This window comes from Syngnathus leptorhynchus, chromosome 6 (assembly GCF_054491065.1).
Source record: "Syngnathus leptorhynchus isolate UIUO chromosome 6, UIUO_Slep, whole genome shotgun sequence".
Classification (NCBI taxonomy): Eukaryota; Metazoa; Chordata; class Actinopteri; order Syngnathiformes; family Syngnathidae; genus Syngnathus; species Syngnathus leptorhynchus.
This window is the reverse complement of record NC_141200.1, coordinates 8131003-8153546: the sequence shown is the minus strand read 5'-3', so window position 1 is coordinate 8153546 and position 22544 is coordinate 8131003. Positions and strand designations below refer to the sequence as shown.

Below are 22544 nucleotides of genomic sequence, written 5' to 3'. Positions count from 1 at the left end.
TAAAGTAGGGTTAAACTCTGGACAAAAACATTGCTGATGCCAACGAGGACCAGCATTCTGGCCCCGTGACATGCTTTTATGAACATGAGCCCAAACTATGACTATCACTCTCTCTCGCTGTGATGGGAGGATGGAAAGCACGGGAGGTGGGGTGACTTAGCAGAATAAAACAAAAAGATTGGACCTTTTCATCCATGAAGTTACACGCATTTGTTTTAGGAAACAAACCTTTATACATGTCATTTGAATAAACTGTGATGATTTATGATTTATTTATTCATTTTCTTGTTTTGTTTTTTAATGGAGAAGATTTATCTTAAATATTATCAAATTTAAATGGAAAACAATTAAGCAGTTTGTGCATCATAATTACACCCTTGCTCCTTTTGGTGTGCGTAATTTGGTCACCAGGGGCAGCATAATATAGTCCAGCATACAAAATGAAGAAAAGCCTCAAAACTACTAGTATTGTAAGTAACTCAGTAAAGTGCTGTAATATTACTTGTTTTTTGTTACACCATCACATGTATTGATGCACAATTCACGTTCACATAATGGATGCTTAAAGCGTTAGATGCTCCTCCGTAAGGAATGAGTGAATGATTTCCAACACCAGCCGAAAGAATGAAGAGCGTCAGAATGATTCCAAAAATGAGTCATTACCTCTCGAAATGTAAATTAGTGACAAGATTCACCACAAGGTTGTTAAAACTGGAGGACATGTCACTCATCGCTCATTTTGCTACTTTACCCTTGGGGGGGGGGGGGGTATTGTTTGTGTATAAGCTGTCCGTGGGGATGCTTGGTCATAATTGTTTTGGATGTTTGCGCCATTTTAGAAAATCAGAGCTGCGTTATCCTTTCCTCCACCAGAAATCTTATCCCACTTTTCACTCATCACTCACACTTGCTCCACTCTCTTGCGAGTCGATGTCAACTCGTGTTTTCACCTCAGTGTCACAACATCACACTCACACACACGCACATGTTCACATCCACACACGCATTCAAATGCCTCCCCCCCCCAGCCCGTTTCACCCATCACTCGCACTTACTCTACTCTTTTGTGAGTCAGCGTCAACTTGTGTTTTCACCTTAATGTCACGGCATCACAACTCGCACACACGCAAGCACAGACGGCTGGCTTACATTAACGTTGTGTGACACTCACAGCGCTGATCTCAGGTCAGTCATTTGAGCTCCATCGTGCCCTACAGCGGATAAAGAGATTGAAAGAGATTATTGCACTGGTTTTCAGTGGGAGGTATTCATTTAATATAGGCTCAATACATGGTGGGCCAAAAGGAGGGTATCCCTTGTTTACAATGCAGCCCACCCCTGCCATATAGGAAATCCACAATGTTGACACCATATTTATTATATTTTAAAACTGTATGCATAATACCAATACAATTTGCAAGTGCAGATATTTTCTGTCCCCTTGGAGTCACTATCCATTACTAATTTAGTTTGTTTATTGAGCCAGCACTAATTCTGAATGTTGAAAAAAAGAAATTTAACATACATGTGTGACATATGAGAAATGTTATCAAAGGAACTAGAGAATAGGCTGTTAATTATTTACCACAATTTCTTGGAATAAATATTAGAAGGTATGTTATAAATGCAGGTCAATGCTTTTGATTGTGTTTAAAGGAGAAGTCAAGTCAAAAAATGTCTTTGTAATAATATGTTCTGTGCTGCCCAACTAGTCAAAACACAGGGTTGTGATTAGTGTTTTGTTTGTGGAATATGACGAAAACAGGCAAAATCCACCTGTTTTAGCTATCTCAGCGGGTGGCCATTTTGCCACTTGTCATCACAGTTACCAGGTCTCAGGTTGCAACCAATCACAGCTCACCAGCTTTTTGAAGCTGAGGCGTTTTCCTGGCGACAACCTAAATGGCCAAAAGATTACAAATGACTTTGTGTGTGTGTGTGCGTGTGTGTTGAGCTGTTAACGAAGATGTGGTGAGAGTGAGCTAATGAGAGTTAATTGGCCATCTGTCTGAGCTTGGTATCAAGACAGGGCATTAGCAGACAAGTAGTCAAGCCACAGGGGAAACAGGACCACAATCACTCTTTCGCCACATTTTTCCCTTATGCTCGTCTATTTCAAAGTTTAAAAAAAAATAATAATAAAAAAACCCCCACTTCTGTAATCATAAGATTTCCGGTCAGAGGATCTACTGTCCTGATAGTTACATACCGCGCTTTTGCAGGCAGAGAGCAGAGGGGTTTTTCTACTTCTCCCAATGGCATGGTGAAATTTAATATCAGATTTGTGCCTCCCTCTGGTGGACAAATGCAAACATTGCAACCAGATGCCAGACAGGATGGGAACTGCCACTGATGATATGATAAAGTAAAAAAAATAATTATTGGGGGGTGGGGCAATAGTGTACATAATAAACATTGTAACTTAACATTTGTATTAAAAAATAATAGCTCAGGAGACATTGTCATTTGCAATTTTATCATTTATTCATATTTTATTTTCAAACTATATTGCAATCGTTTATTGAAATACACTTAAAAAAATAATCTGGAAAATTGTTTAACAATTTCTCAAATTATTATTTACAATAATTTATAAATAACATTATTAACAATAACAAAAATAACAATTATTTACAATAATTCACCAATTAATATACAATATTAATACAATTAATGAAAAACGTTTTAATACATTTTAAATAACTAATTCATGGAACTTGTTTCACACTGGAATAATAAAAAACAAAAAGAAGACGTTTTCAAACGCAATGTACTAGTTACCAGATAAACTGCAGTTTCGCACCTTCGATTTCTTGCCTTCTTCTTCTACTACTAATTTCTTCTTCGTTGTAGTTCTCAGTTGTCTGGCGGCCCCTGTGGCTGTATACTGCCCTTTATAGACCAGTGTTGGTATGACATCATATCATTATATGCTTTATTGTACACCACACTCTATAAGAGCACTAAACACAAACTTCACTTCCCGATTGCACCCATATACAAATCAGTCAACGTTAGAAAAAAAAAGGTTGCCATGTGTGTCCGGTAACGACAACTCCCAATTGTGAGGGTGTAACTTCCCTTTTCTCCACTCGGTGTCGCTGGTTTAGTGGCTATCCTGACTCCAAGCTAACCCAATTTAGTCAATAGAGCTCCAGGCCGGTAACTGGAAATGCCTTGGGAGCTCCAGCAGCCCGGCTTACGACAAAATGGATCTGTTATCCATTTCCACTAACCGAAGAGCTTGTTGTTTTGGGTGCGATGATCTGGACTAAAGGACACGTTGTTCGACCAAGGCTGGCGGAACACTTACCCGCCTTAAGCTAACTAGCTCTGTGGCATTAGCTTCACTAGCCGGCTCAGGAAATATTACAACCCGCTTCAAGACACCTTTTCTGCCTTTTTTTCTATTTGGACGGCAACAAGAAGAGTGTGAGATGCACTGGGGTGTATTGAATACCGTGCTCTAACGCGTTGGTCTTTTCGTGGGCTCGCGATCAACGGCTGCATTGTTCCCCCCCCCCCTCCTGCTCCCTCTCCTCATGTTTGAAATGGAGACCCACGTTTCGTGCCTTTTCCCCGAGATCCTAGCCATCATCTTCAGCTACCTGGACGTGAAAGACAAAGGCCGGGTGGCCCAAGTGTGCGCGGCCTGGAGGGACGCGTCTTACCACAAGTCGGTGTGGCGGGGGGTGGAAGCCAAGCTACATCTACGCCGGGCCAACCCTTCCCTCTTCCCCAGCCTGCAGACCAGGGGTATCAAAAAGGTCCAGATCCTCAGCATGAGACGCAGCCTGAGCTACGTGATCCAGGGCATGCCCCATATTGAGAGCCTGAACCTGTGCGGCTGCTTCAACCTGACGGACAACGGCCTGGGCCACGCCTTCGTGCAGGACATCCCTTCGATGCGGGTTCTCAACCTGAGCCTGTGCAAGCAGATCAGCGACTCCAGCCTGGGGCGCATCGCCAAGTACCTGAAGAACCTGGAGGTGCTGGAGTTGGGCGGCTGCAGCAATATCACCAACACGGGGCTCCTCCTGGTGGCCTGGGGCTTGCACCGGCTCAAGAGCCTCAACCTGCGCAGCTGCCGCCACGTGTCAGACGTGGGCATCGGACACCTGTCAGGCATGACGCGCAACGCGGCCGAGGGCTGCCTGGCGTTGGAGAAGCTCACCCTGCAGGACTGCCAGAAGCTCACCGACCTGTCGCTCAAGCACGTGGCCATGGGCCTGGGTGGGCTCAAGGTGCTCAACCTGAGCTTTTGCGGCGGCATCTCCGATGCCGGCATGATCCATGTGTCGCGCATGAGCCGGCTGGGCAGCCTCAACCTGCGCTCGTGTGACAACATCAGCGACGCGGGCATCATGCACCTGGCCACGGGTTCACTTCGTCTATCGGGCTTGGACGTGTCCTTCTGCGACAAGATTGGTGACCAGAGCCTGGCGCACATTGCGCAGGGCCTCTACCGGCTCAAGTCGCTGTCACTGTGCTCGTGCCACGTGAGTGACGACGGCATCAACCGCATGGTGAGGCAGATGCACGAGCTCAAGACGCTCAACATCGGACAGTGCGTACGCATCACCGACAAAGGCCTGGAGCTCATCGCAGACCACCTGACGCAGCTGACAGGCATCGACCTGTACGGATGCACCAAGATCACCAAAAGGGGCCTGGAGAGGATCACGCAGCTGCCCTGCCTCAAGGTGCTCAACCTGGGCTTGTGGCAGATGACGGACAGTGAGCGCATCAGGTGAAAACAATCTTCCACGGATCGCAAACTCTTCGAGGGAGTAAGTGGTGAAATGTTCTCGCGGTTCTGGGTTTCAATCTCGGGTCCATCGTATTTGCATTTGTTTTATCCAGGTACTCACTCCGGCTCCCTCACACAACCCCCCCAAAATGCGTTAGCTTCATTGAACACTCTAAATTGTCCCTATGTGTCGTTTGTCTATGTACCCTGCGATTGGCTGGCAACCAGTCCAGGGTGTGCCCCAACTCAGCTAGGCATGGGCCAATATTACATTTTGACGATATGATCATGTGCAAAAATATGGCAGTAACGTAGTATTAAAATTGCTGCTCTAAAATTATTGAAATATTTAGGTAAATAAAATCATCATTTTTGCTCTATTTGAAGTCTTTATTATGTTCTAACAAACTAAAAAGATAGTACAGAAGAAATGTGTATCATGTTTAAGTAATTGTTTTAAATCTTCTTAGTACCTATTGGCACTTTTTTTTTAAGGACATTGCAAGATAATGACCCGAACGAAGTCGTAATTGGCCCATGCCTACCTGTGATCTTAATGACTAGAAGCGCTATCGAAAATTGACCTTATTTTTAATTTTTTAGTTTCAGCAGCACGATGAGCTGGCGCTGATTCAGGGTTCAAATGTCAGCTCCATCCTTCCTATGTGTTCTCCTAATTCTCGCTTCCTTTTTTGCCCACATTTCAAAAACATGCATGTCAAGTTAATTGAAGACTAAATTGTCAGGTTGTTTGTATACAATGTATGTGCCCTGAAATTGGCTGGCGACCAGTCCAGGGTGTGCCCCGCCTCTCGCCCAAAGCCACCTGGGATAGGCCAGAGCAACTTAATCACGTGTCCAGTTATTTAGCTACCTCTCCCACACAGCAGTGCCTACAGTTTAGCACTAGATTATGACATCATATAATTTTTGCAACTCCAGCACAAATTCAGATTTTTGTACAAACAAAAAAGATTTATGGTAATAATAATCGGTAGGTATTTTTATTCTTAAGTCTGGCATAGCTGCTGGAATTTTTACTCCTTTTTTGGCTGATGTATTTTATTTTTAAAAAAGTAATATTTTTTTGTATGCTATAATTTTGTACTTCAAATTGAAGTTGTTTATACATCGTGTAAAATGCGGCCAGTGTTCCAAGAGGGCGCCACACCAAAAAAACAAAAAAACAATTCCCTGTGCCACAGTACTACAGCCTTGTGACTTGACGGCTGAAAGGCTTTATGCAACAAAGAAGCAAAAAATAAAAACTGTTCAGAGGAGTTTTCTCATAAGGAGCTATTAATGATAGTCTTGAGTATTTTTCTATGTAAAAAAAAAAAAAACAGTAATTTAAGATGTTTTATATTCATACTGTAGTGATATTTATGAATAAAGATGGCAAATATGTTTCAATTGCATCTTGAATATGTGCAGTTTTTCTAAAATAATGTGTGCATGTTTTCTGTGCACTTTGCAGGTGTTGTACATTACCCATGTATTCATATTCAATTAGTGTATACTCTATAAATACCTAGGTACTGCATCTTTTAATGAACGTGTGGATGCACGTGTAATATACATAATACACATCTAGTACACACATTACAGTGTGTGTATGTGTTTATTTTTAAATAGATGGGTTTTATTACATGCATAATGCATGTATGGGCATGTTTAATACAAGTGTTAAAGTTTGTGTATGTAATTTCAACAAAGCAAGACACAAGGCTTATAATTTATTCATTTACATCCATACAAAATCCAAACAACTCAGAAATATGGCCGGGCTTCTTTTTGTTGTTGTTGTTGTTGTTGCAACAAACAGATCCAAAGCAGAACACATTTCTTTTACAAATACCAAAACAAAAGGAATTCCTCTGAATAATATAAAATTGAAAAATAAAGTCACTTGAATTCCTCGACAGATTTTGTTTAAGAGATGACATGAGACATTAAGTCAAATGCAAGAAGACACACAGACTGAACGGAAAAGAAACACACACTCTTGGTCGTTTCGGTGGCGAGTCCACCTTCCAATTCATGATGTAAGTACAAGTTGCTTCCTAGACTGGAGCTGCATTTTTCTTCCCAGGCCTCCCACAGAGTTACAGTACAGCAGACCAGCCAAAGTCCAACAGTGAACTTCCCATTTCCTCCAGAATATAATTGATTCCAAACTCTAAGAGTAAATCTTTTTAGAATTACTTTATGGGGCACTGGGACTTTGGAGGTGCCACTGTAACTGAAAAGAGCTTGACATAGTTCTTTCAGGCTTATATGGCGCTCACTGACAACACTAAATGTTCAAAACAAAAAGTATTTTCTTCCCATCACACCTGGTGTGGAAACATTTTCTTTTCCCAAGTGACGCAAATTCAATTTATTGTCACTCCAGGAGATTCTGTGCAAACATTCATTGTATAGCCATACAGTTAACATTTATACATACCTACGCATTTATGTTCATATATTTCTATAGAAGATTCTCCATACTTAAGACAGCAGTACTCACACATTTTTTTCTCTGTGACAAAAGTAGACATTGGCACTGCTTAGTATTATTATTTTTTTTTTATTCTTTTCAAAATTTCAAAAAAGAATGCACGACATGGCCCACTTACCTCGATTCAGTCACAGCACGTGTTAAATATCACTTTATTTACAAACGGACCTTAAAAAGTCAAATTAAAAGAGCCCTGAAGAGAACACTGAACAAAATTAGAGCCGTTACTTACTTTTTGTGCCATTTGGCCAACTCAACATTTTGTGCCTTGTAACATCTATTAGGAATTTGAGATCAATGCCAAATAGATCACAGGGACCAATTTTAAGATTGTGCCTTGATAGGACCAATAGTACACGGGGGGGGGGGGGAGAACATCGCCGGGTTAGGTTGGCTACTGTCTCACCCCCACCCCTCCCCAACCTCCCGTACATGCTTCAAGGCCACTAGAACGTTCTCCAAAGAAACATTGCATACCTCATAACAAGTAAACCCAATGTGCAAAACCATTGACAGAATAAGAGTTTAAAAATGCCCCTCTCTCGGTCTCTCTCGTCCGTATTATTAAAGGAGACAAATTATGAGAATTGGCTTTTTTTTTTTTTAGTGTCATGTAAAGAAATGCAGTGGAACCTTGACTGACAACTTTACTTAAAAGTTTAAATTTGTTCCGGGACCAAGCTTGGAACTCAACTGACTATCATATCAAGTTTCCCTACTGAAATGAAAATTGAGAAACTGCCCCATTTCCTTGCATTCCCTAACAATGAGGGGAAGGGGGGGTCATAATATTCTTTCATAATATGTCTTCTTTAAAAGGACTACAGAGCAAGACCTCTGGCAGCTGAGCCAGGCAAATAACAAAAGATCTGCAGCTCAGAGATGAAACTATGTTCCCACCAGTAGCTTGCAGTTCATAAGGGAGAGAATTCAGACTGGCGTGGTCCCCAGCACCCCACCGAGCCCGAGTGCTTTCCTACCCCACGTGAACAACTAATGAAGCCCTTTTCCGTTAAAGACTCAACATGTGACAGAACTGTACCTGATTCCACTGAGAGGAACGCCAGCAGTAAACGTTCAGACTTTGTGCTCAAGTATGACATTTCAATACAGTGGAACCTCTAAATTTGGAATTTAATTGCAACTTTGGGGGGAAACCCCACCTCCGAAATGAGTTAAGTTTTGATTTAGAATCACCTTTTTGTGCACGAGCCCTCAGAGTACCTTATTCGAACCGTGCTAGTTCTTTTCTGTTTGGATTTTCATAACACCCAACTTGTGATTATTCAAGTGTGGGCTGTGAAGTTCCACTGTACTCTCAAAGTGTGCAATAAAGTTGTGTTATGTTAAATATTGTGCTGTTTCTTTCACTTGTGTCTAAATGTCAATATATGAATCAAAATGGTGTCAAAATGGGACAGGAAAGCACTTTCAGGCGAGTTTTGGTCGTTATTGTAACCCCGTACAATAACCTTGTCAAAAGCTGGAGATGAAATGGGCTCCGAGCAAACCTGGGCCGCTCCCGTTGGGTCAGCACGACTCCTCCAGCGCATTGACAACCTGCTCCAAGATGTCAGGGCAGCAGTCGGCAATCTGCTGCAGGACGCAGTTGGCGTACTCCTGCAGCTCAGCGCTTTCCTTTTCGCACAGCTCTAGCTCCTTCTCCAACTGGAAGGTAGAGGTTCACCAACATTGATTTGGTTTAATACCCCGGATTACATTTTCCGGGCGGATTGTCTCTGTGTAAATTTCAAGTCACACAAACTGTTCCCCAAATGTTTAAAGGAATATTTACGTGCTCCTCCTTTACCTGTTCCGCCGTCATCTTCAGGAGCTCCTCCTCCCAGTCGTCCGGGTCGCTGCGGTGATAGTGGGCGGGCGACGTGAGCTGGCTGAGGATGCTCGGGTCGCGGTCGTAGCAGAGGTCGGTCAAGTGGGCTATGTAGAGCTTGAGCTTGCTGCGGTTCTGGCACAGGGCTACGACAGGGGTTATCATCTGTGTGTGTGTGTGGGGGGGAGAAAGGTGGAAGCGGAGAACATGATGACAATTTACACCAGTCACAATTGTCGCAATACGCTCTTTGATTGCAATTAAACACGGAGCCAGAACACTGCCACCAAAACAAGTTTTCGTATAGGAAAGGATGAAGTAAAATCAACATAGGACTGTTTTTTTTGCAGTAGTAACTTAACTTACTAAATAAAGAAAAGAGATGGACAGAAAAGCTAATGCTGTACGTTATTTTTCTGTGGTATCTTTATCAGTGCCAAAACATGTTTCAACAATAAATCTTTTTCTACAAAGCAAATTTGTATTTTCAATGCCAAAAGCGGTATTGTACCATAATGCTTACTGATTAGAACATCATTAGATAAGACATGCAATACCCTGATGTTCTGTCGAATGCAATAACACTGGTCAACAAATCTGTACTAACATTTATTTTTGAGTCAGACATGGAATTAAACTTTTCCAGATTAATTTTTTACATTGATTCAGAGATTGCCCTAGTTTTTTCTAGCACATCAGGTTTTCATTGCCATCATCATCATAACATAGCATAATATATTGTAATATTTATGAATTAAGGGTCCGTTTTAGCAACACATTTTTCTTTTCCTAAAACATCATAGCTATAAATTACAACACATGATAAAATCCATATTGAGCAAGCCTTTGATAGGTCATACTGAAAAAAAAAACTCAAAAACCTGATGTGCTCGAAAAAAGTAGACATTTTTAAATCAGCATTCAAAATACTTTGAGGGAAAAATGAAGCCATCATTCAGTAAAAATTGCTGTTGACCAGTGTAATTAGAGTCCTTTCTTTATTCCGTTCACTCATGCAGACACACATAGGAGATAATGAAGCACTTGAGACCGGCAAAGATGACAATGAGCACCAACACAGAAGGCAGGAAAATAACGAAACAGAAAATAAACACCGACAGCAAAGACAAACAAACGCAAGATGAATAATTGGCAAAAAAGGTGGAATGGCGCAGTAACAAAACACATTTGTTATTTTAGACGAGCTCACCCTTGGCAACAAAATGGCAGAGAGAGAGAGAAAGAGAGGGGGGTGGGCACAATGTTGGCTATGCCCAAATACCCTCCTCATCATCCTGTTAGGCCAGGTTGCAGCGGTAGAGGGGAATATTTGGTTAGTGTGTGTTCAAAGCTGAGCATCAGCACACATGATTATCATAATCTGAGAGGTAAGGATGAAACGAGAAAGCCGGTTGTTATACGCTACCTGGTCTGGGGAGGGCCTGTGGTTTGTATGGTCAGGGGTTGTCTTTAGATGTTCGTCCTCATAGTTGTCTGCCATTAACTTCATGCGGTTTTGAGTCTGATTATTTACCACAGACAAAAATAAAGACCATCAGGAATATGAAGATTTGTTTATACTTGTATTATTTCAAATCATAATCATATTTTGTTGCATATTTTGTTTCTTAAGTTAGAAGCCAAATATGATGGTGGCAAAAGCATTAAATTCCAATTTATTGTATGCGTGCCACTTATTGATCTGAAATGTGTCCCACTACTCACCTGCTGCTTGAGTTGTTGCACCAGTCGATCTTTCTCTCGCTTCAACAAAGACACTTCATCCTGAGTCTTCTTTTTCTTGGAGGACGACAACTCCAGCAGAGCAATGTTTGCATCCTTCTCACTAATGGCTGCCAGCAGCGCCTCTTGCCTGTCAGAGTGGGAGAGAGGAGAAAGAGAGAGAAAAAAAAAAAGCAGCTGTTAAAAAAATAAATAAAAAAATATCCATCTCATTGAGCCACAGAGTGAACACACATTTATCGCGATGGATTCGATCCAGGCACAACAACAATTGGTGAATATGTCAATCAATAATCAGTCTTGCTGTGAGTCCTTACTTCATTTCCAGCACTTCCTCCAGGTGCTTCCTGCGTTCGGCTCTCAGGGTGGTGAGATGAGCCTCCTTTTCGCACAGAGACTGTTGGGTGGAGGAGAGTTTGGCCCGCATGGATTCTAGCTCCTGCTTCACTTTCTCCATGGCCCCAAGCAGTTCCTCCATCTTGAAACACATGCACAAATCAGTCAAAAGAAAAAGAAACTATAGAAAAGGAAGGAAAAGCTCAGATAAAGACAGAGACACATGATTGAAGTGGAAGGGATGAGTCAAGTAGCATTCGGTGATGGTAGAGGTTGTATTTACCTGCTATTTACTGAGTCTAAACGCCACTGGTCGCTTTATTAGGTACGCCGGCAAAAGCCAATTCGAATAGCAGAGCCCCAAATTCAATCCATTCCATCCCCCATGAATCACCATCAACATTTTTGAAACACATTTTTAATGAGGAAAGGAACACTCTACAGTTTTAGCCGGAATTGTATACTTTAAAATTAAACTTCAACTGGGAGTGGCAATAAACAATTTGAAGGGAGCACATGGTCTTTATTTTGAAGAATTGCTCAACTGATTTTGCAAGTGTACCCAAGTACGCATGACAACAGGAAATGTTTTGTTTTCTTCAATGTGCAACTCTCATAAGCATGACATTTACAAACATGACAATTACACAGCAACCAGTCCAATATAATTCAATACCGTATTCCCCAAATATGCTCTAAAGGGGGTTGTAATTTCCTAGACGTGCCACAAAATGGTAGCAAAGTACTACTTAGCTCCTGTCTTTGCGTCTCCATCAGTCCTTGGCACGAAGATACCCCGAGAAGGTGCCAAAGCAATACTTTTATATTAGGCAGGCTTTAGCCAAAACACTAAAAGCGTCGGAGGGAGGGTTTCTCAGCAAATAAAGGAGGTTCTCCCAAAGATAATTTTTAATTGCGAATAGTGAAATGCGAACATGCGGGGTGGGGGGGGGGGACACTGTACAGTGGAACAAATAACGCCTTTGAGTTACTTCCAGGCTGCATGTGTGCAGAAGGTGTTGCTGTTCACGGTACTTTGTCGCCTCTGAATGAGATTCTCTCACACACACGTAAAGATAAAGGGCTCGTACCTTAGACCACTTTAAGTGGGCGAGGTTGGACTCATGCATTGCATTGAGTGAGTACTTCTGACAGGCGGTGAGTAGCGGAAAGAGAGAAAAGAAAATGACAAAAGAACTGAAAGAAGAGGAGCAGTGGCCACCAAAGAGGAAGGATGTCAATTTAAAAATGAAAAGAGGATGATCACAACCCTGGTGAGGAGTGATATTGGTCCTTTGCGCGAGCCGTGCCCGTACCTGTTTCTCCTGCAGGGACCTGGCAGCCTCCTCCTGAGCAAGCACCATCTCTCGCTCGGCGGTGATCTGCACGCTCTCTCTCAAGGCCTCCTCCAACTCCTCGATGCGCTCCGACTTCTGACGCAAAGAGTCCTGTAGAGCGACCGGCCGATAGTCGGCAATCAGCAAGTTCATGTGAATCCGTTGTGCTGAGAGTCATGCCTCACCTTCACCTGCAGTGAGCTCTCAGACATGTTGTCCTCACGCTTCTTAGCCTCGTCCATCAGTCGGGCATTCTTGCTTTTTTCCACTTGCTCTTTGTGCTTCAGAGATGCCACCTTCTTTGTCTGATCTTTCATCTGCCTATAGAGGATGAAAAAAAATCAACTAAAGCAGTGTACACACAATGGGGTCAGATTTGAGCATTTCCAATTGATGTGCATAAAGTAGAACCCCAAAAAAGTCATAATGATCACAAATAAATCCTCATGATGAAAATGAAAAAGATGAAGCAAAGATGTAAGATGTACTAACCTGGAGGCCAAACTGTCAGGATGAAGGATTTCCATTGAAAAGGCAAAAGAGAATTAAAAGAGGGTGTGTACAAATTAGGAGAAGGAAAGTGGAAGAATCTAGAAAGTCATTAAAGGGGCTTCCTTTACTGCTACAACCTGCAAATCTATCCAGTCCTATCTTTAGCACTTATTGGATCGTGCGGGTGTCCGGTTTTGTTGACTTCCTCAGTAACGTTCATGAGAAAGCATTTCAGAAACACAAGAAAACAACTCACCCCTCCAGCTCGTTGATCTTCTTGTCTTTCTCATTTTTTTCATTTTCCATTTCCCGGAGGATCTCCAGCAGGCGGTCCACCTCGGCTTGTGCTTTCCCAGAATCCTCTTTGTGGCGGGCCACTTCCTGTTTCAGGCTCTTAATGCGCTCCGCCAGCTCGGTGTTGGCCTGAGCTTCAAGAGTTGCATTCTGAGCCTGGCAAGATGAGAGAAGAGCGGGATGTGAGGTGTTTACGGCCTGCCATGTTGTCATGACGCCATCTTACCCTCTTAAGGTGGTTATCTAGTTTGAGACACTCCTCCCTCTTCTGCTCCAGGGCGATCTCCAGACTTTTTAGTTTGGAGTCTTTCTTCAGGCTGGAGGAGGCCAGCGATGACGCGTGCTCTTTCAGGTCCAGCAGAGACGTCTGAGCACACAAACCAAAGCAGAAAGAAAACATTTCCACCTTATTAAACTAACACGGCAAGCACAAGTCATAATGAAAGGAAATGAAGATGAGCTGCGTTGGGAAGTGAATTGTTATTACCTCCCTGTCTGACAGGTCTCCCTGCAGTAAACTCAGCCTCTCCTTCAACTCTTTCAGCTCCTTTTTGTTGGAGTCCAGCTCTTCAGTTTTCTCTCGGTCGTCTCTATCTCGCTGCTCCTTTAATCTCTCTATGATTCGTTCCTACCATAAATAGTCAAGGAAACAGAACATATTCATATATATAAAAATATTAGTCGAAGGGAGCACAGGGTTAAAAAAATTCAACTCACACTTTAAGTGTGAATTAGATTTTACAAAGCACATTCAAAGAGAGTAGTGTTTAATCAGACATTCATCTGTCACCTTTTCAGCGAGAGACTCCTCCAGCGTGGTGAGGGCGGTGTCTGTGTTGGACGTGTCAGCCTGCAAAGACTTGACTCTCTCCTTTAAGCTACTCATCTGCTTCTCCTTGTCCCTCAGCTGCTCCTGCAGGTTCTCAATCTTCAAAGGGATCAAATACAGTCAGCTATGACATCATTAAAAGTGTAGAAAAGGGTTGTCCAAATGATCATTTGCAGCCCGCGGTCCATTTGTTTCTATTTTTTATAAAAATCAACCACAATATAAAAACAATTGCTTGATAGATTAGATTGTGTTGAATAAATCCAAGGAGAAGAAAGCCAACAGTATCTATGTATCCTTACATTTTTCTGTGTGCTGCCCTTGGAGGGAAACGTTTGTACTTGCCAGTGTTGAATTTGCACTTTTTTTTTTTTTTTTTTTAGGTTTTAAGGTCAAATCACCTTTTTCTGAAGCACGTTGACTTTGCGCTCCTTCACCTCAAGCATGTCCTTGAGGTCATGGATCTCTCCACTAAGCGTGCCTTTCTCTTCAGACATTTCTTGGATCTGCTTGCTCTTTTTATTCAAAGTGGTCTCCTTCTCTTCCAAGCGCAGACGCAAGGCATCCACCTGACCAGGAAAACCAGATTAAACCAGATCAGCTGAATTGCTTTTTCAATCAATTCAGCTGCTTTTCTGACAAGTCTGCATTGGTGGGGATGGGCAGGAGATGCGAGTCTGAGCTGTGGTTTGAAAATGATTGTGCCATACCTCTGTCTGTAAAATGGCGGCCCTCTGTTCCTTGGCAGTAAGAGACTCCTTGAGGACCTCAATGTGCTGTTTGCTGTCTGAAAACTGGTTAGTGAGCGTCTCCAACTTTGTCTGCAGGCCGAGCAGCTCGGTGTCCTTCCGGGAGAGGTCTTGCTTCACCTGGTCCATCTGAGGGGGGAGGAGAGTGGAGACAAAACTCAGCAACACCTCCTTACTAGAGTTGCAAAGAAGCAGAAAACTTCAATAAAATCAAAATTCCTGTTCATACCTATGGAATGTTCCCAACTTTGTAAATTCACAGAAATTATTATTATTATCATCATTAATTGTGCATGTCGCCTCCTTACCAAGTGCAAATTTAATTTCCCCCCACCAAGAAGCTGAGAATTTGCCTGACCTTGCTCTTCATGAACTTGGTATGGCTGCGGTAGACCTCCATTTGCTTCATCTCCTCCTGTCGCTCCTCACAGCTCAGGAGCCCATTTGACTTCATCATGAGCAGCTCCTCCTCCATGTCCCTCAGGCTTCGTTCCATCGAGTTGATCTTGGCATCCTGAGGGTGATGAAGGTGTTCTAACGCAACTGGCATCCACGGAATCGAGGTCAAATACAGTCCTCACCTTCATGTCAATGACTGTCTGTAAAGCCTTTGTTTTGGTGGACTCTGGTGTTCCCTCATATCTGCGATGCAGCTCCTGTTGACAGACAAGATTTATTTCATAATCCTGTCAAAGAAATTACTTCCACTTATTAGTGGAGAAAAGGATACAAAGATATATTGTCTTTGCGTAATAAATGTGGAAGTACAGTACAGTGTTGATGGAACATGGCCTTACTTCTCTCAACGCAGTTATCTCTCGCTCTCTCTGATCTAGTAAACTTTCCAAGTGATGCCAGTGCATCTCTGCATCAGCCAGCCTCCTGGTCCGCTCCTGGTCCTCCTCTGACGCCTTAGCAGATGGACCTGATGACACATTGGAATAGCGTGGTTACATAACAGAAAGCTTGTGGGCAGCTAGGAGCGGCTAATACATAAAGGAGAGACATTGGACAATTTCAACAGCTGACGTTTGAAATGATTTGTACAAATGTCAAACGTGCACCAACCCACCTTTGCTTTGCAACATCTCCAATAGTTTCTTGATGGATTCATCTCGGGCCCCAAGAGTTTGCTTCTGCGTCTCAATTCTCATCTCCATCTCCTCCAAAGTTTTCCTAAGAAGAAAGAGTTCCTTGGCCTGCCTGTCGTGTTCACAATGCAGCCGCCTAAAGTTCTCTTCGGTCGGTTCCGATGCCAGGGCCAGATCCCGGCCTTGGCTGGCGGGGTCTTGCTGCAGCAGCTGGTTTAGATCCCGCTGGATCCTTAGCTCATCCTGGAGCGCCTGCACGGTTATCTGGAGGTGCTGTGGGAGACCATTTGGTTTTTGCATCTTTGATCGCTCATTGTCACCTTTTATAACGCTGACGTCACATTGATGAGAAATGAATCGGCTAAATCATTACTTTCACCACAAATGTCCACTTCATGTTTCAAGTGGGATCAAATTAATCAACACTGTTATTCTTCACCAAAACTATTGTGATTGCTTGGCGATGAAAAATCAGCATTTCTAGAAATAGGATGCAAGTTCAATTTTTGAGAACAGAGCCCGACTTCATTTTTTTCCCCATCCGTTGCCTGTCTCGTGTAGATGGGCAGCAAATCAACAACTTTATAATGACGAGGTTTGTTGGTTAAGCATTTAGTTTTGTTTAAAAAAAAAAAAAAAAAGACGTTGAGTCATAAATTTGGGGTGCAGTCAGTACAAAATGTTAGTCTCTAGCCCTGTTTAACTATCCAATAAAAGGTTTGGCGGAGGTAAGAAGGAAACGTGGCCCTTTGATCATAGCAGCAGTCGGGTGACGCGATTGTGAGTGGTGTTACATTGCTCACTCGGAGTGAGGCAAGTGGTCAAATCCAATCAGGTCATGAGCCCCTTTTCCATGGATTGTGGCATTTGGCCCCGGGCGGGCGGTGTCGCTGTCATAAAGCAAGACCATGTCACACACTGGTCTCAAGCCATAGTGAGACTTATCACAAGGCACAACAAAGAGACAAGTCTTCTTTCCTTTCAACCCCCGCTCTCTGTTTCTTGCTCCCCCCCTTCACTCCCAACATTTACATCCTAGTTCCAAAAAAGTGTTGTTTTCAACGCAGTTGTTTGAAGATATAAAATAACTATGCTCGTTTGTGTTCGCCTGTCTATTGCGTTTGGTATTCCGGAATATGTTAGCGGGCAGAGGCGTTAACGTTTCAAACGGTGTCACTTACCACACAATCTTAAGTGCAATCGCGCAAATGAGAAAAGAAGCCTTGCGACATGTTCCACACTTGAGTTAAATCATTCTGTGCCTGCCATTTTCACACCCTTCTTTACCCTAACACTTGAAAAAAATAAAAATATATATATCTATATGCGTGTGTGTGTGTGCGCCTGCAAAATATCATGATGTAGACCTAGTTGACAGAAAATATGAAGTGGGTGGAATGTTATTCCGCTATGGTGACTTAGTCTGACACTCCAACCCGGAACATACATTTTAAAAATACTCAATGTGTGATTAAAACATGTAAATTGCCACATGAGGGCCCACACCTCGGTGAATCATACATATTAATTAAAAAGACAAAGAGTGTTGAGCTAAAATTAAATACGCCAGGAGGTTCCATATTGCAATTGGAAAAGGATGAGTGAACAGATTATTAGGTAAATATCTGAAGGGGAAAAGAGATGCTTAAAAAAACACACAGGGATTTAAGATAAAACACAAAAGTAAACAAACAGCAACAACAGACAGTGGCCATAATTAGAAAAAAAACTAAACGCCTTGGAGGTGCGTGTGTGCCAGCATGGGAGGAAGCAGACATCTTTAAATTACAAGACCCACTTATTAGCCCCCAGCTGCTCGGGCATCGCTGGAATTAAACCACAGTGATTCTGCGACATTGTGGGCAAACCCGACGTAACAAAGGATGTAAGGTAGCCTTTTTCAATTTCGCTGAGCTCACTCTATAATTATAAAGTAGGTTGAAGGACATAAACTCTTTTAGGGGGAATAGTAGCGTTTTTGAACAAGCATAGAATCCAAAGCATGCAAGCAATCTATTCCATCGATTAAGAAGGAGCATATCACTGCATACGTACTCTGTATATACAGGATAAGAGGGTTAACAAGATAGGGAAACCCTACCTGGAACTTATATTAGTTAAGAGACAGTAAAGGCGACAGTAGGAAATTACTAATACTTTTGAAGGCAATCGTGTGTCTCCTTTATATTTCTCACTTGTGAACATTAGTCTGAGTGGAAAAGTGATCCCTCCGAACATTCAAAGCAGAGGTCCTGCTTCATTGTTTTTTTTTTTTGTAATGCAATGTTTTGAATTATTTGATTAATGTGATCAGTCCTAATAATATATTTTTATTGCATTTTCACAGTACCTCTCTGAGGAAAACCATAACTAAAATATGGCTCGCAATGAAAATGAGTTTGAGCCCCGATCAAAGTTATCAAAGTAAGCAATATAGAAAAATTCACCTGAGACTCATCTTGAATAACACGGTATTGTTCCTTCCACACAGAGATCTTCGACACCTCATCTTTGCGGAGTGCTCGCTCCTTTTTCAGCTCTGGACTCCAAAATGTTTTGATGGAATTCATGGACGAGCTCAGCTTGCTCTCTTTGACTTCCACTTCCCGTCGCAACAATTCATTTTCCCGCAGAACCTAAGACAAGCAGAGATCAACGCAGAGGAGACGTGTCAAGAATTGCATGTACTGTACCATATGTTTTTATGCCACTGTGCAAACGACGACTTCATTGCACGATTAGATTTGTAACCTCTAAGTGTCGTATGTCTGGACAGAGAAGTCCCTGGAATATATGAGCTGAGTGCCACATACAATCAAGGCAGAGATTTAGGAGCAAAATACCTCTTTGAGTTGGGCCTGAAGGTCCAGTATGGTGTTGTCCCTCGCCTGCCTTAAAGAATGAGGTACTGTGGACGCCATGTGGTGGTCCCCAAAAGCCAAAGCGTCGCCCGCCATAAGGCCCGCAGGCAGCACTGTGCTCGAAGGCACCGAGGTGGAGATGTTGGGTGTGCTCGCTGCCACCACGCCGCCGCTGTTCCTTGATCCGTAGGTCACCCGCTGCCGCCCCATGGTGGTCACAGCCCCGCCTGCACTTTTGGGGAGGTGCTCCCCCACAGCCACCTCATTGTCGCTCAGGTACATCGGTCCCGAGGTGGCATATGCTGCGTTGAGGGACTGGATGTTCTCCATCGAGAGCGTCTTGCCTCCCGCGCCACCGGGACCTCCTCCGCTGCCCCCGGTGCTGTTAGTGCGACGGTGGCCCATGCGGGGGGAGCGAGGGAGGCGAGGGGAGCGACCCGATCCCTGATTAGAGCCCCCGCCTGCATCCCGGCCTCCACTATGGTTGGCATCCCCTCTGCCGACCGAGCGGGCACTACCATACATGTTCTGAGCTGAAAACTCAAGGCAAGTGGCAAGAGTAGGGTGGGTAAGCTCAGATGTAAGCTAATGATCACACTGATTTGTGCTTGTGGTTGCTCAGTTAGAGGCAGAAGGCACAATGTTCATGATGAAAGAAGTCTCTCCACTTTCACTGATAGGAGACATACACAGATATTCCGTTCCCAACAGGAGCTGCCACATCCACCGTTGCTAAATGTGAGGTCGATCTGCAGAGAATGAATTGAAGTTTTGTATACATTATGATTAAACACTCACCAGTCACATCCATAGATACAACTAAACATCCATCCAACCCCCCCTCGTACCAGTGATTCCTAACTACTGGGCAGTCATCCAATTTGACTTGGTGCTGATAGTACCAACCTTCTCAGTTCATCGCACCAGCACATCATTTAGTTGTGGGTGTCCTGAGGCCCTGACCAGATGACACTTAGTGGAAAGTGAGGGGGTACACCCTGACCTGGTTGCCAGCCATTCAGAGGGCACAAATAGACAATCACTCATTCACACCTATGAACAATTTAGTCTTCAGTTCACCAACTATCATGAATGTTTTTGGAATATGGGAGGAAACCAGTCATTTTATATGTATAAGTAATTGTATCACTGGTTGCCATTATGTGCAGACAGAGCGAGAGAGAGAGAGAGAGAGAGAGAGAGAGAGAGAGAGAGAGAGAGAGAGAGAGAGAGAGAGAGAGAGAGAGAGAGAGAGAGAGAGTTAGGTAGATATAAAAAACTAAAAAACTCAGGTGCACAAATATGTCCAAAATGCATTACATGTTTTTCTAACATACATCCACGCAACATCCTGCAAATTGATCCAGGTTTCCAGTGCTGTTTTCAGAGGGTGTGACAACTTTCATCACCACTAAATAGTAGATCGAAAATGCATTATGTAACAAACGCGATTTTAATTTATGGTTGTCATCGTGGGCTTCTTTGTATTTCTGGAGGGTTAGAGAGAATGAGCTTTAATCGTCAATCTTGTTGTCTATATGCCCACCACAAATGTAACCCTCAGCCTGCGTGGCCTTGCTAGCTGGCTAACGTTTTATCAAACTACCGGCTAACGGTGACCGCTAAATCTTTTCAATGTGGAGCATTTCCCCATTTGGAACAAAACCCCATTTGCTAGCCTCATGTTTGTGCGCGTTCAACATTGATTATGTATAACAAAGGCAAAATGTGACGTGTTGACGTTTACGTGTAAACTAGCAGAGGAAGGAGGGGGAAAGGGGGGATTGTCCACAGTGGACGAAGGGGGAAGAAAAAAAAACTCCATCGCTGTACAAATGGATAACAAGATAAACACTAGTTTGTCATTGAACTAGACAGTATTATTTATCCAAAGGCAACACACGATCAAAATGTCAAAAAGCAGAACGGGATGTTTTTTCACACAATCCCAAACGACACCGAACACGGGTCTGCCGTGGTGGAGACACCCTTGAAATCGAACCATTTTCCTAAGCAGCTTGATATATATTTTCTATACACGCTGGTTTGTCATTGAGGGGTTTTACATACCTGTCATTCCCGTCAACCAACGTTCAATATGACATAGGTAGATGTCTTCCATGTACGTGGACAAGCCAGCAGAAGCTCCCCTTTTCTCCCTCGCTACTAAAACAATAGCCAGTGCTTAAAACGTCTGCAATAAACTAGCTTTTTTTTTGTCCTCTGCTACCATCCAAAATCGGCGGCGCTTCCCCAAACAATTACACAATAAGCATTCGATTGTAAAATGTATCAATTTTAGATGCTAGTCGCTCGACAGTTGTCTATCAAATTTTGCCATCTTTTTTTTGCCAGCAGTTCACGAGAGCAAGCCAAGGCGCTTCAGTGACGTCAGCAAGCCGCCGATGCGCGTTCCCAAAAACTGTCCTCGCCGCGCATGCCACGCTTATGTTTCGATGCGCGGTCACGAGAAAGAGACGGCCACATAGGTACACGATGTTTTTGTTTATTTTTTATTTTTATTTTTTTTATTTTTTTTTTTTATTGTGGTGGGCGTGCATTTGATACCTGGACCTAATTTATTGCACCTAATAATACCACCATCATGTCACGACTGGGTGCACCACCTCAAACGAATGAATGAATCAACATCCATATTCGCTAGTGAAAGCAGTTTAGCCAAGAGAAATGCTGAAATGTATAGAATAGATTTTGCAAATACAATATATTGTATTGTATACATTCTATTGTATACAATCAAACATGAAAATTAATCTTGCAGATGTGCGGACTTAAATTTCCTTTTCAGATCCAGTACAAGATATTTTTTTACTTTTCAAGTAGGCTGCATGCAGTTAATTTTAAAGTTCAGTTCAATTGGATTTAACAAACTGGGAGCCCTTAAAAATGATATCCGAAGTTCTCATTTTCAAAAAGGTCAGTGACCCCTACTCACGTTTACTACTTTACTGCAATTTAATGTTGGTCATTGTGATAAAAAAATATTTTTGAGGCAGTGCTTGAGGTAAAAAGTTGGAGAAACACAAGCTCCTATCGCTTTCGTTCGATTCTACCTGCAAAGCTGACGTTTGGTGAAACATGGAGCATGTTTTAACAAACCACCACCAGGGAGTAGTGTTCAACTACAAATAGACACCCCCTTAATTTATTATTATTATTATTAATATTTATTTTCAAAGACGTTATGACCGTCATGACAATTTTTTCCGGTTTGGAAGTTCCAAATTTTAAGTAGTATCTACATTGTTAAACGATTTTTTGTTTGTTTACACATGAACTCTATTAATGGTTAACCATTGTACAATTGTATAGCAGTGTATTTCGTGATTCTAATGCCTGAAATCGTGCACGCCGTATCATCATTATAAACTAACAAATAATAAAAAAAAGGATTTTTGTATTATATCATGGATCCATTTGTAATCATTATTTTGTTATTAGTATTTACATTTTAAATAATTGTTGTTTATATTGCGGCAGAAGAGAGGAACATGTCTTTATTCCATGACTGTCTGCAAACAACTATGGCTAGAGACAATTCATCAGATACAAAGAGACCATGACATCACAAAGGACCTGAAGTCCACCACGACTTTATTATTATTATTATTATTATTATTATGATTATTATTATTATTATTATTATTATTATTATTATTATTGTGTTTTGAAATGACCAATAATGAGACGATGGTTTCAAAGTGGAT

The 22544-nt window shown here is 42.5% G+C and overlaps 3 protein-coding genes across 5 annotated transcripts in view; 1 reads left to right on the top strand and 2 right to left on the bottom strand.

Moving 5' to 3' along the window:
* The window catches only part of LOC147055802 (genetic suppressor element 1-like), a 39136-nt gene extending 36311 nt beyond the window's left edge, over window positions 1-2825 (bottom strand). The window contains exons 1-3 of the mRNA XM_085914360.1: window positions 2782-2825; window positions 2210-2349; window positions 1150-1211 (exon numbers count right to left, since the gene is read on the bottom strand). The gene's annotated coding sequence lies outside the window, so the exon portion shown is untranslated. The remainder of the gene's footprint in view (window positions 1-1149; window positions 1212-2209; window positions 2350-2781) is intronic.
* A 168-nt stretch (window positions 2826-2993) lies between these two features.
* On the top strand, window positions 2994-5844 carry LOC147055801 (F-box/LRR-repeat protein 14-like). The gene has a single exon (XM_085915238.1). It carries the CDS (start codon window positions 3543-3545, stop codon window positions 4752-4754), a length of 1212 nt encoding a protein of 403 aa, XP_085771364.1. The 5' UTR covers window positions 2994-3542; the 3' UTR covers window positions 4755-5844.
* A 629-nt stretch (window positions 5845-6473) lies between these two features.
* LOC147055800 (ELKS/Rab6-interacting/CAST family member 1-like) lies at window positions 6474-21237 on the bottom strand. 3 transcript variants are annotated; one of them, XM_085914409.1, is made up of 20 exons: window positions 20887-21237; window positions 18799-19565; window positions 18403-18591; window positions 15937-16228; window positions 15662-15789; window positions 15446-15520; window positions 15223-15378; window positions 14826-14993; window positions 14517-14684; window positions 14077-14214; window positions 13774-13914; window positions 13513-13653; window positions 13249-13442; window positions 12686-12821; window positions 12480-12611; window positions 11145-11305; window positions 10810-10957; window positions 10511-10606; window positions 9064-9249; window positions 6474-8921 (listed from the first exon to the last, which is right to left on the bottom strand). In XM_085914409.1, exons 2-20 carry the CDS (start codon window positions 19339-19341, stop codon window positions 8784-8786), a joined length of 3330 nt encoding a protein of 1109 aa, XP_085770535.1. In that variant the 5' UTR covers window positions 19342-19565; window positions 20887-21237; the 3' UTR covers window positions 6474-8783. The 3 variants fall into 3 exon arrangements, 2 of the variants coding, with proteins under 2 accessions (XP_085770535.1, XP_085770536.1); XM_085914410.1 differs by having other exon boundaries at window positions 12692-12821; XR_015066432.1 differs by lacking the exon at window positions 6474-8921 and adding an exon at window positions 10295-10379 and having other exon boundaries at window positions 9110-9249.
* Between the last annotated feature and the right edge of the window lie 1307 nt (window positions 21238-22544).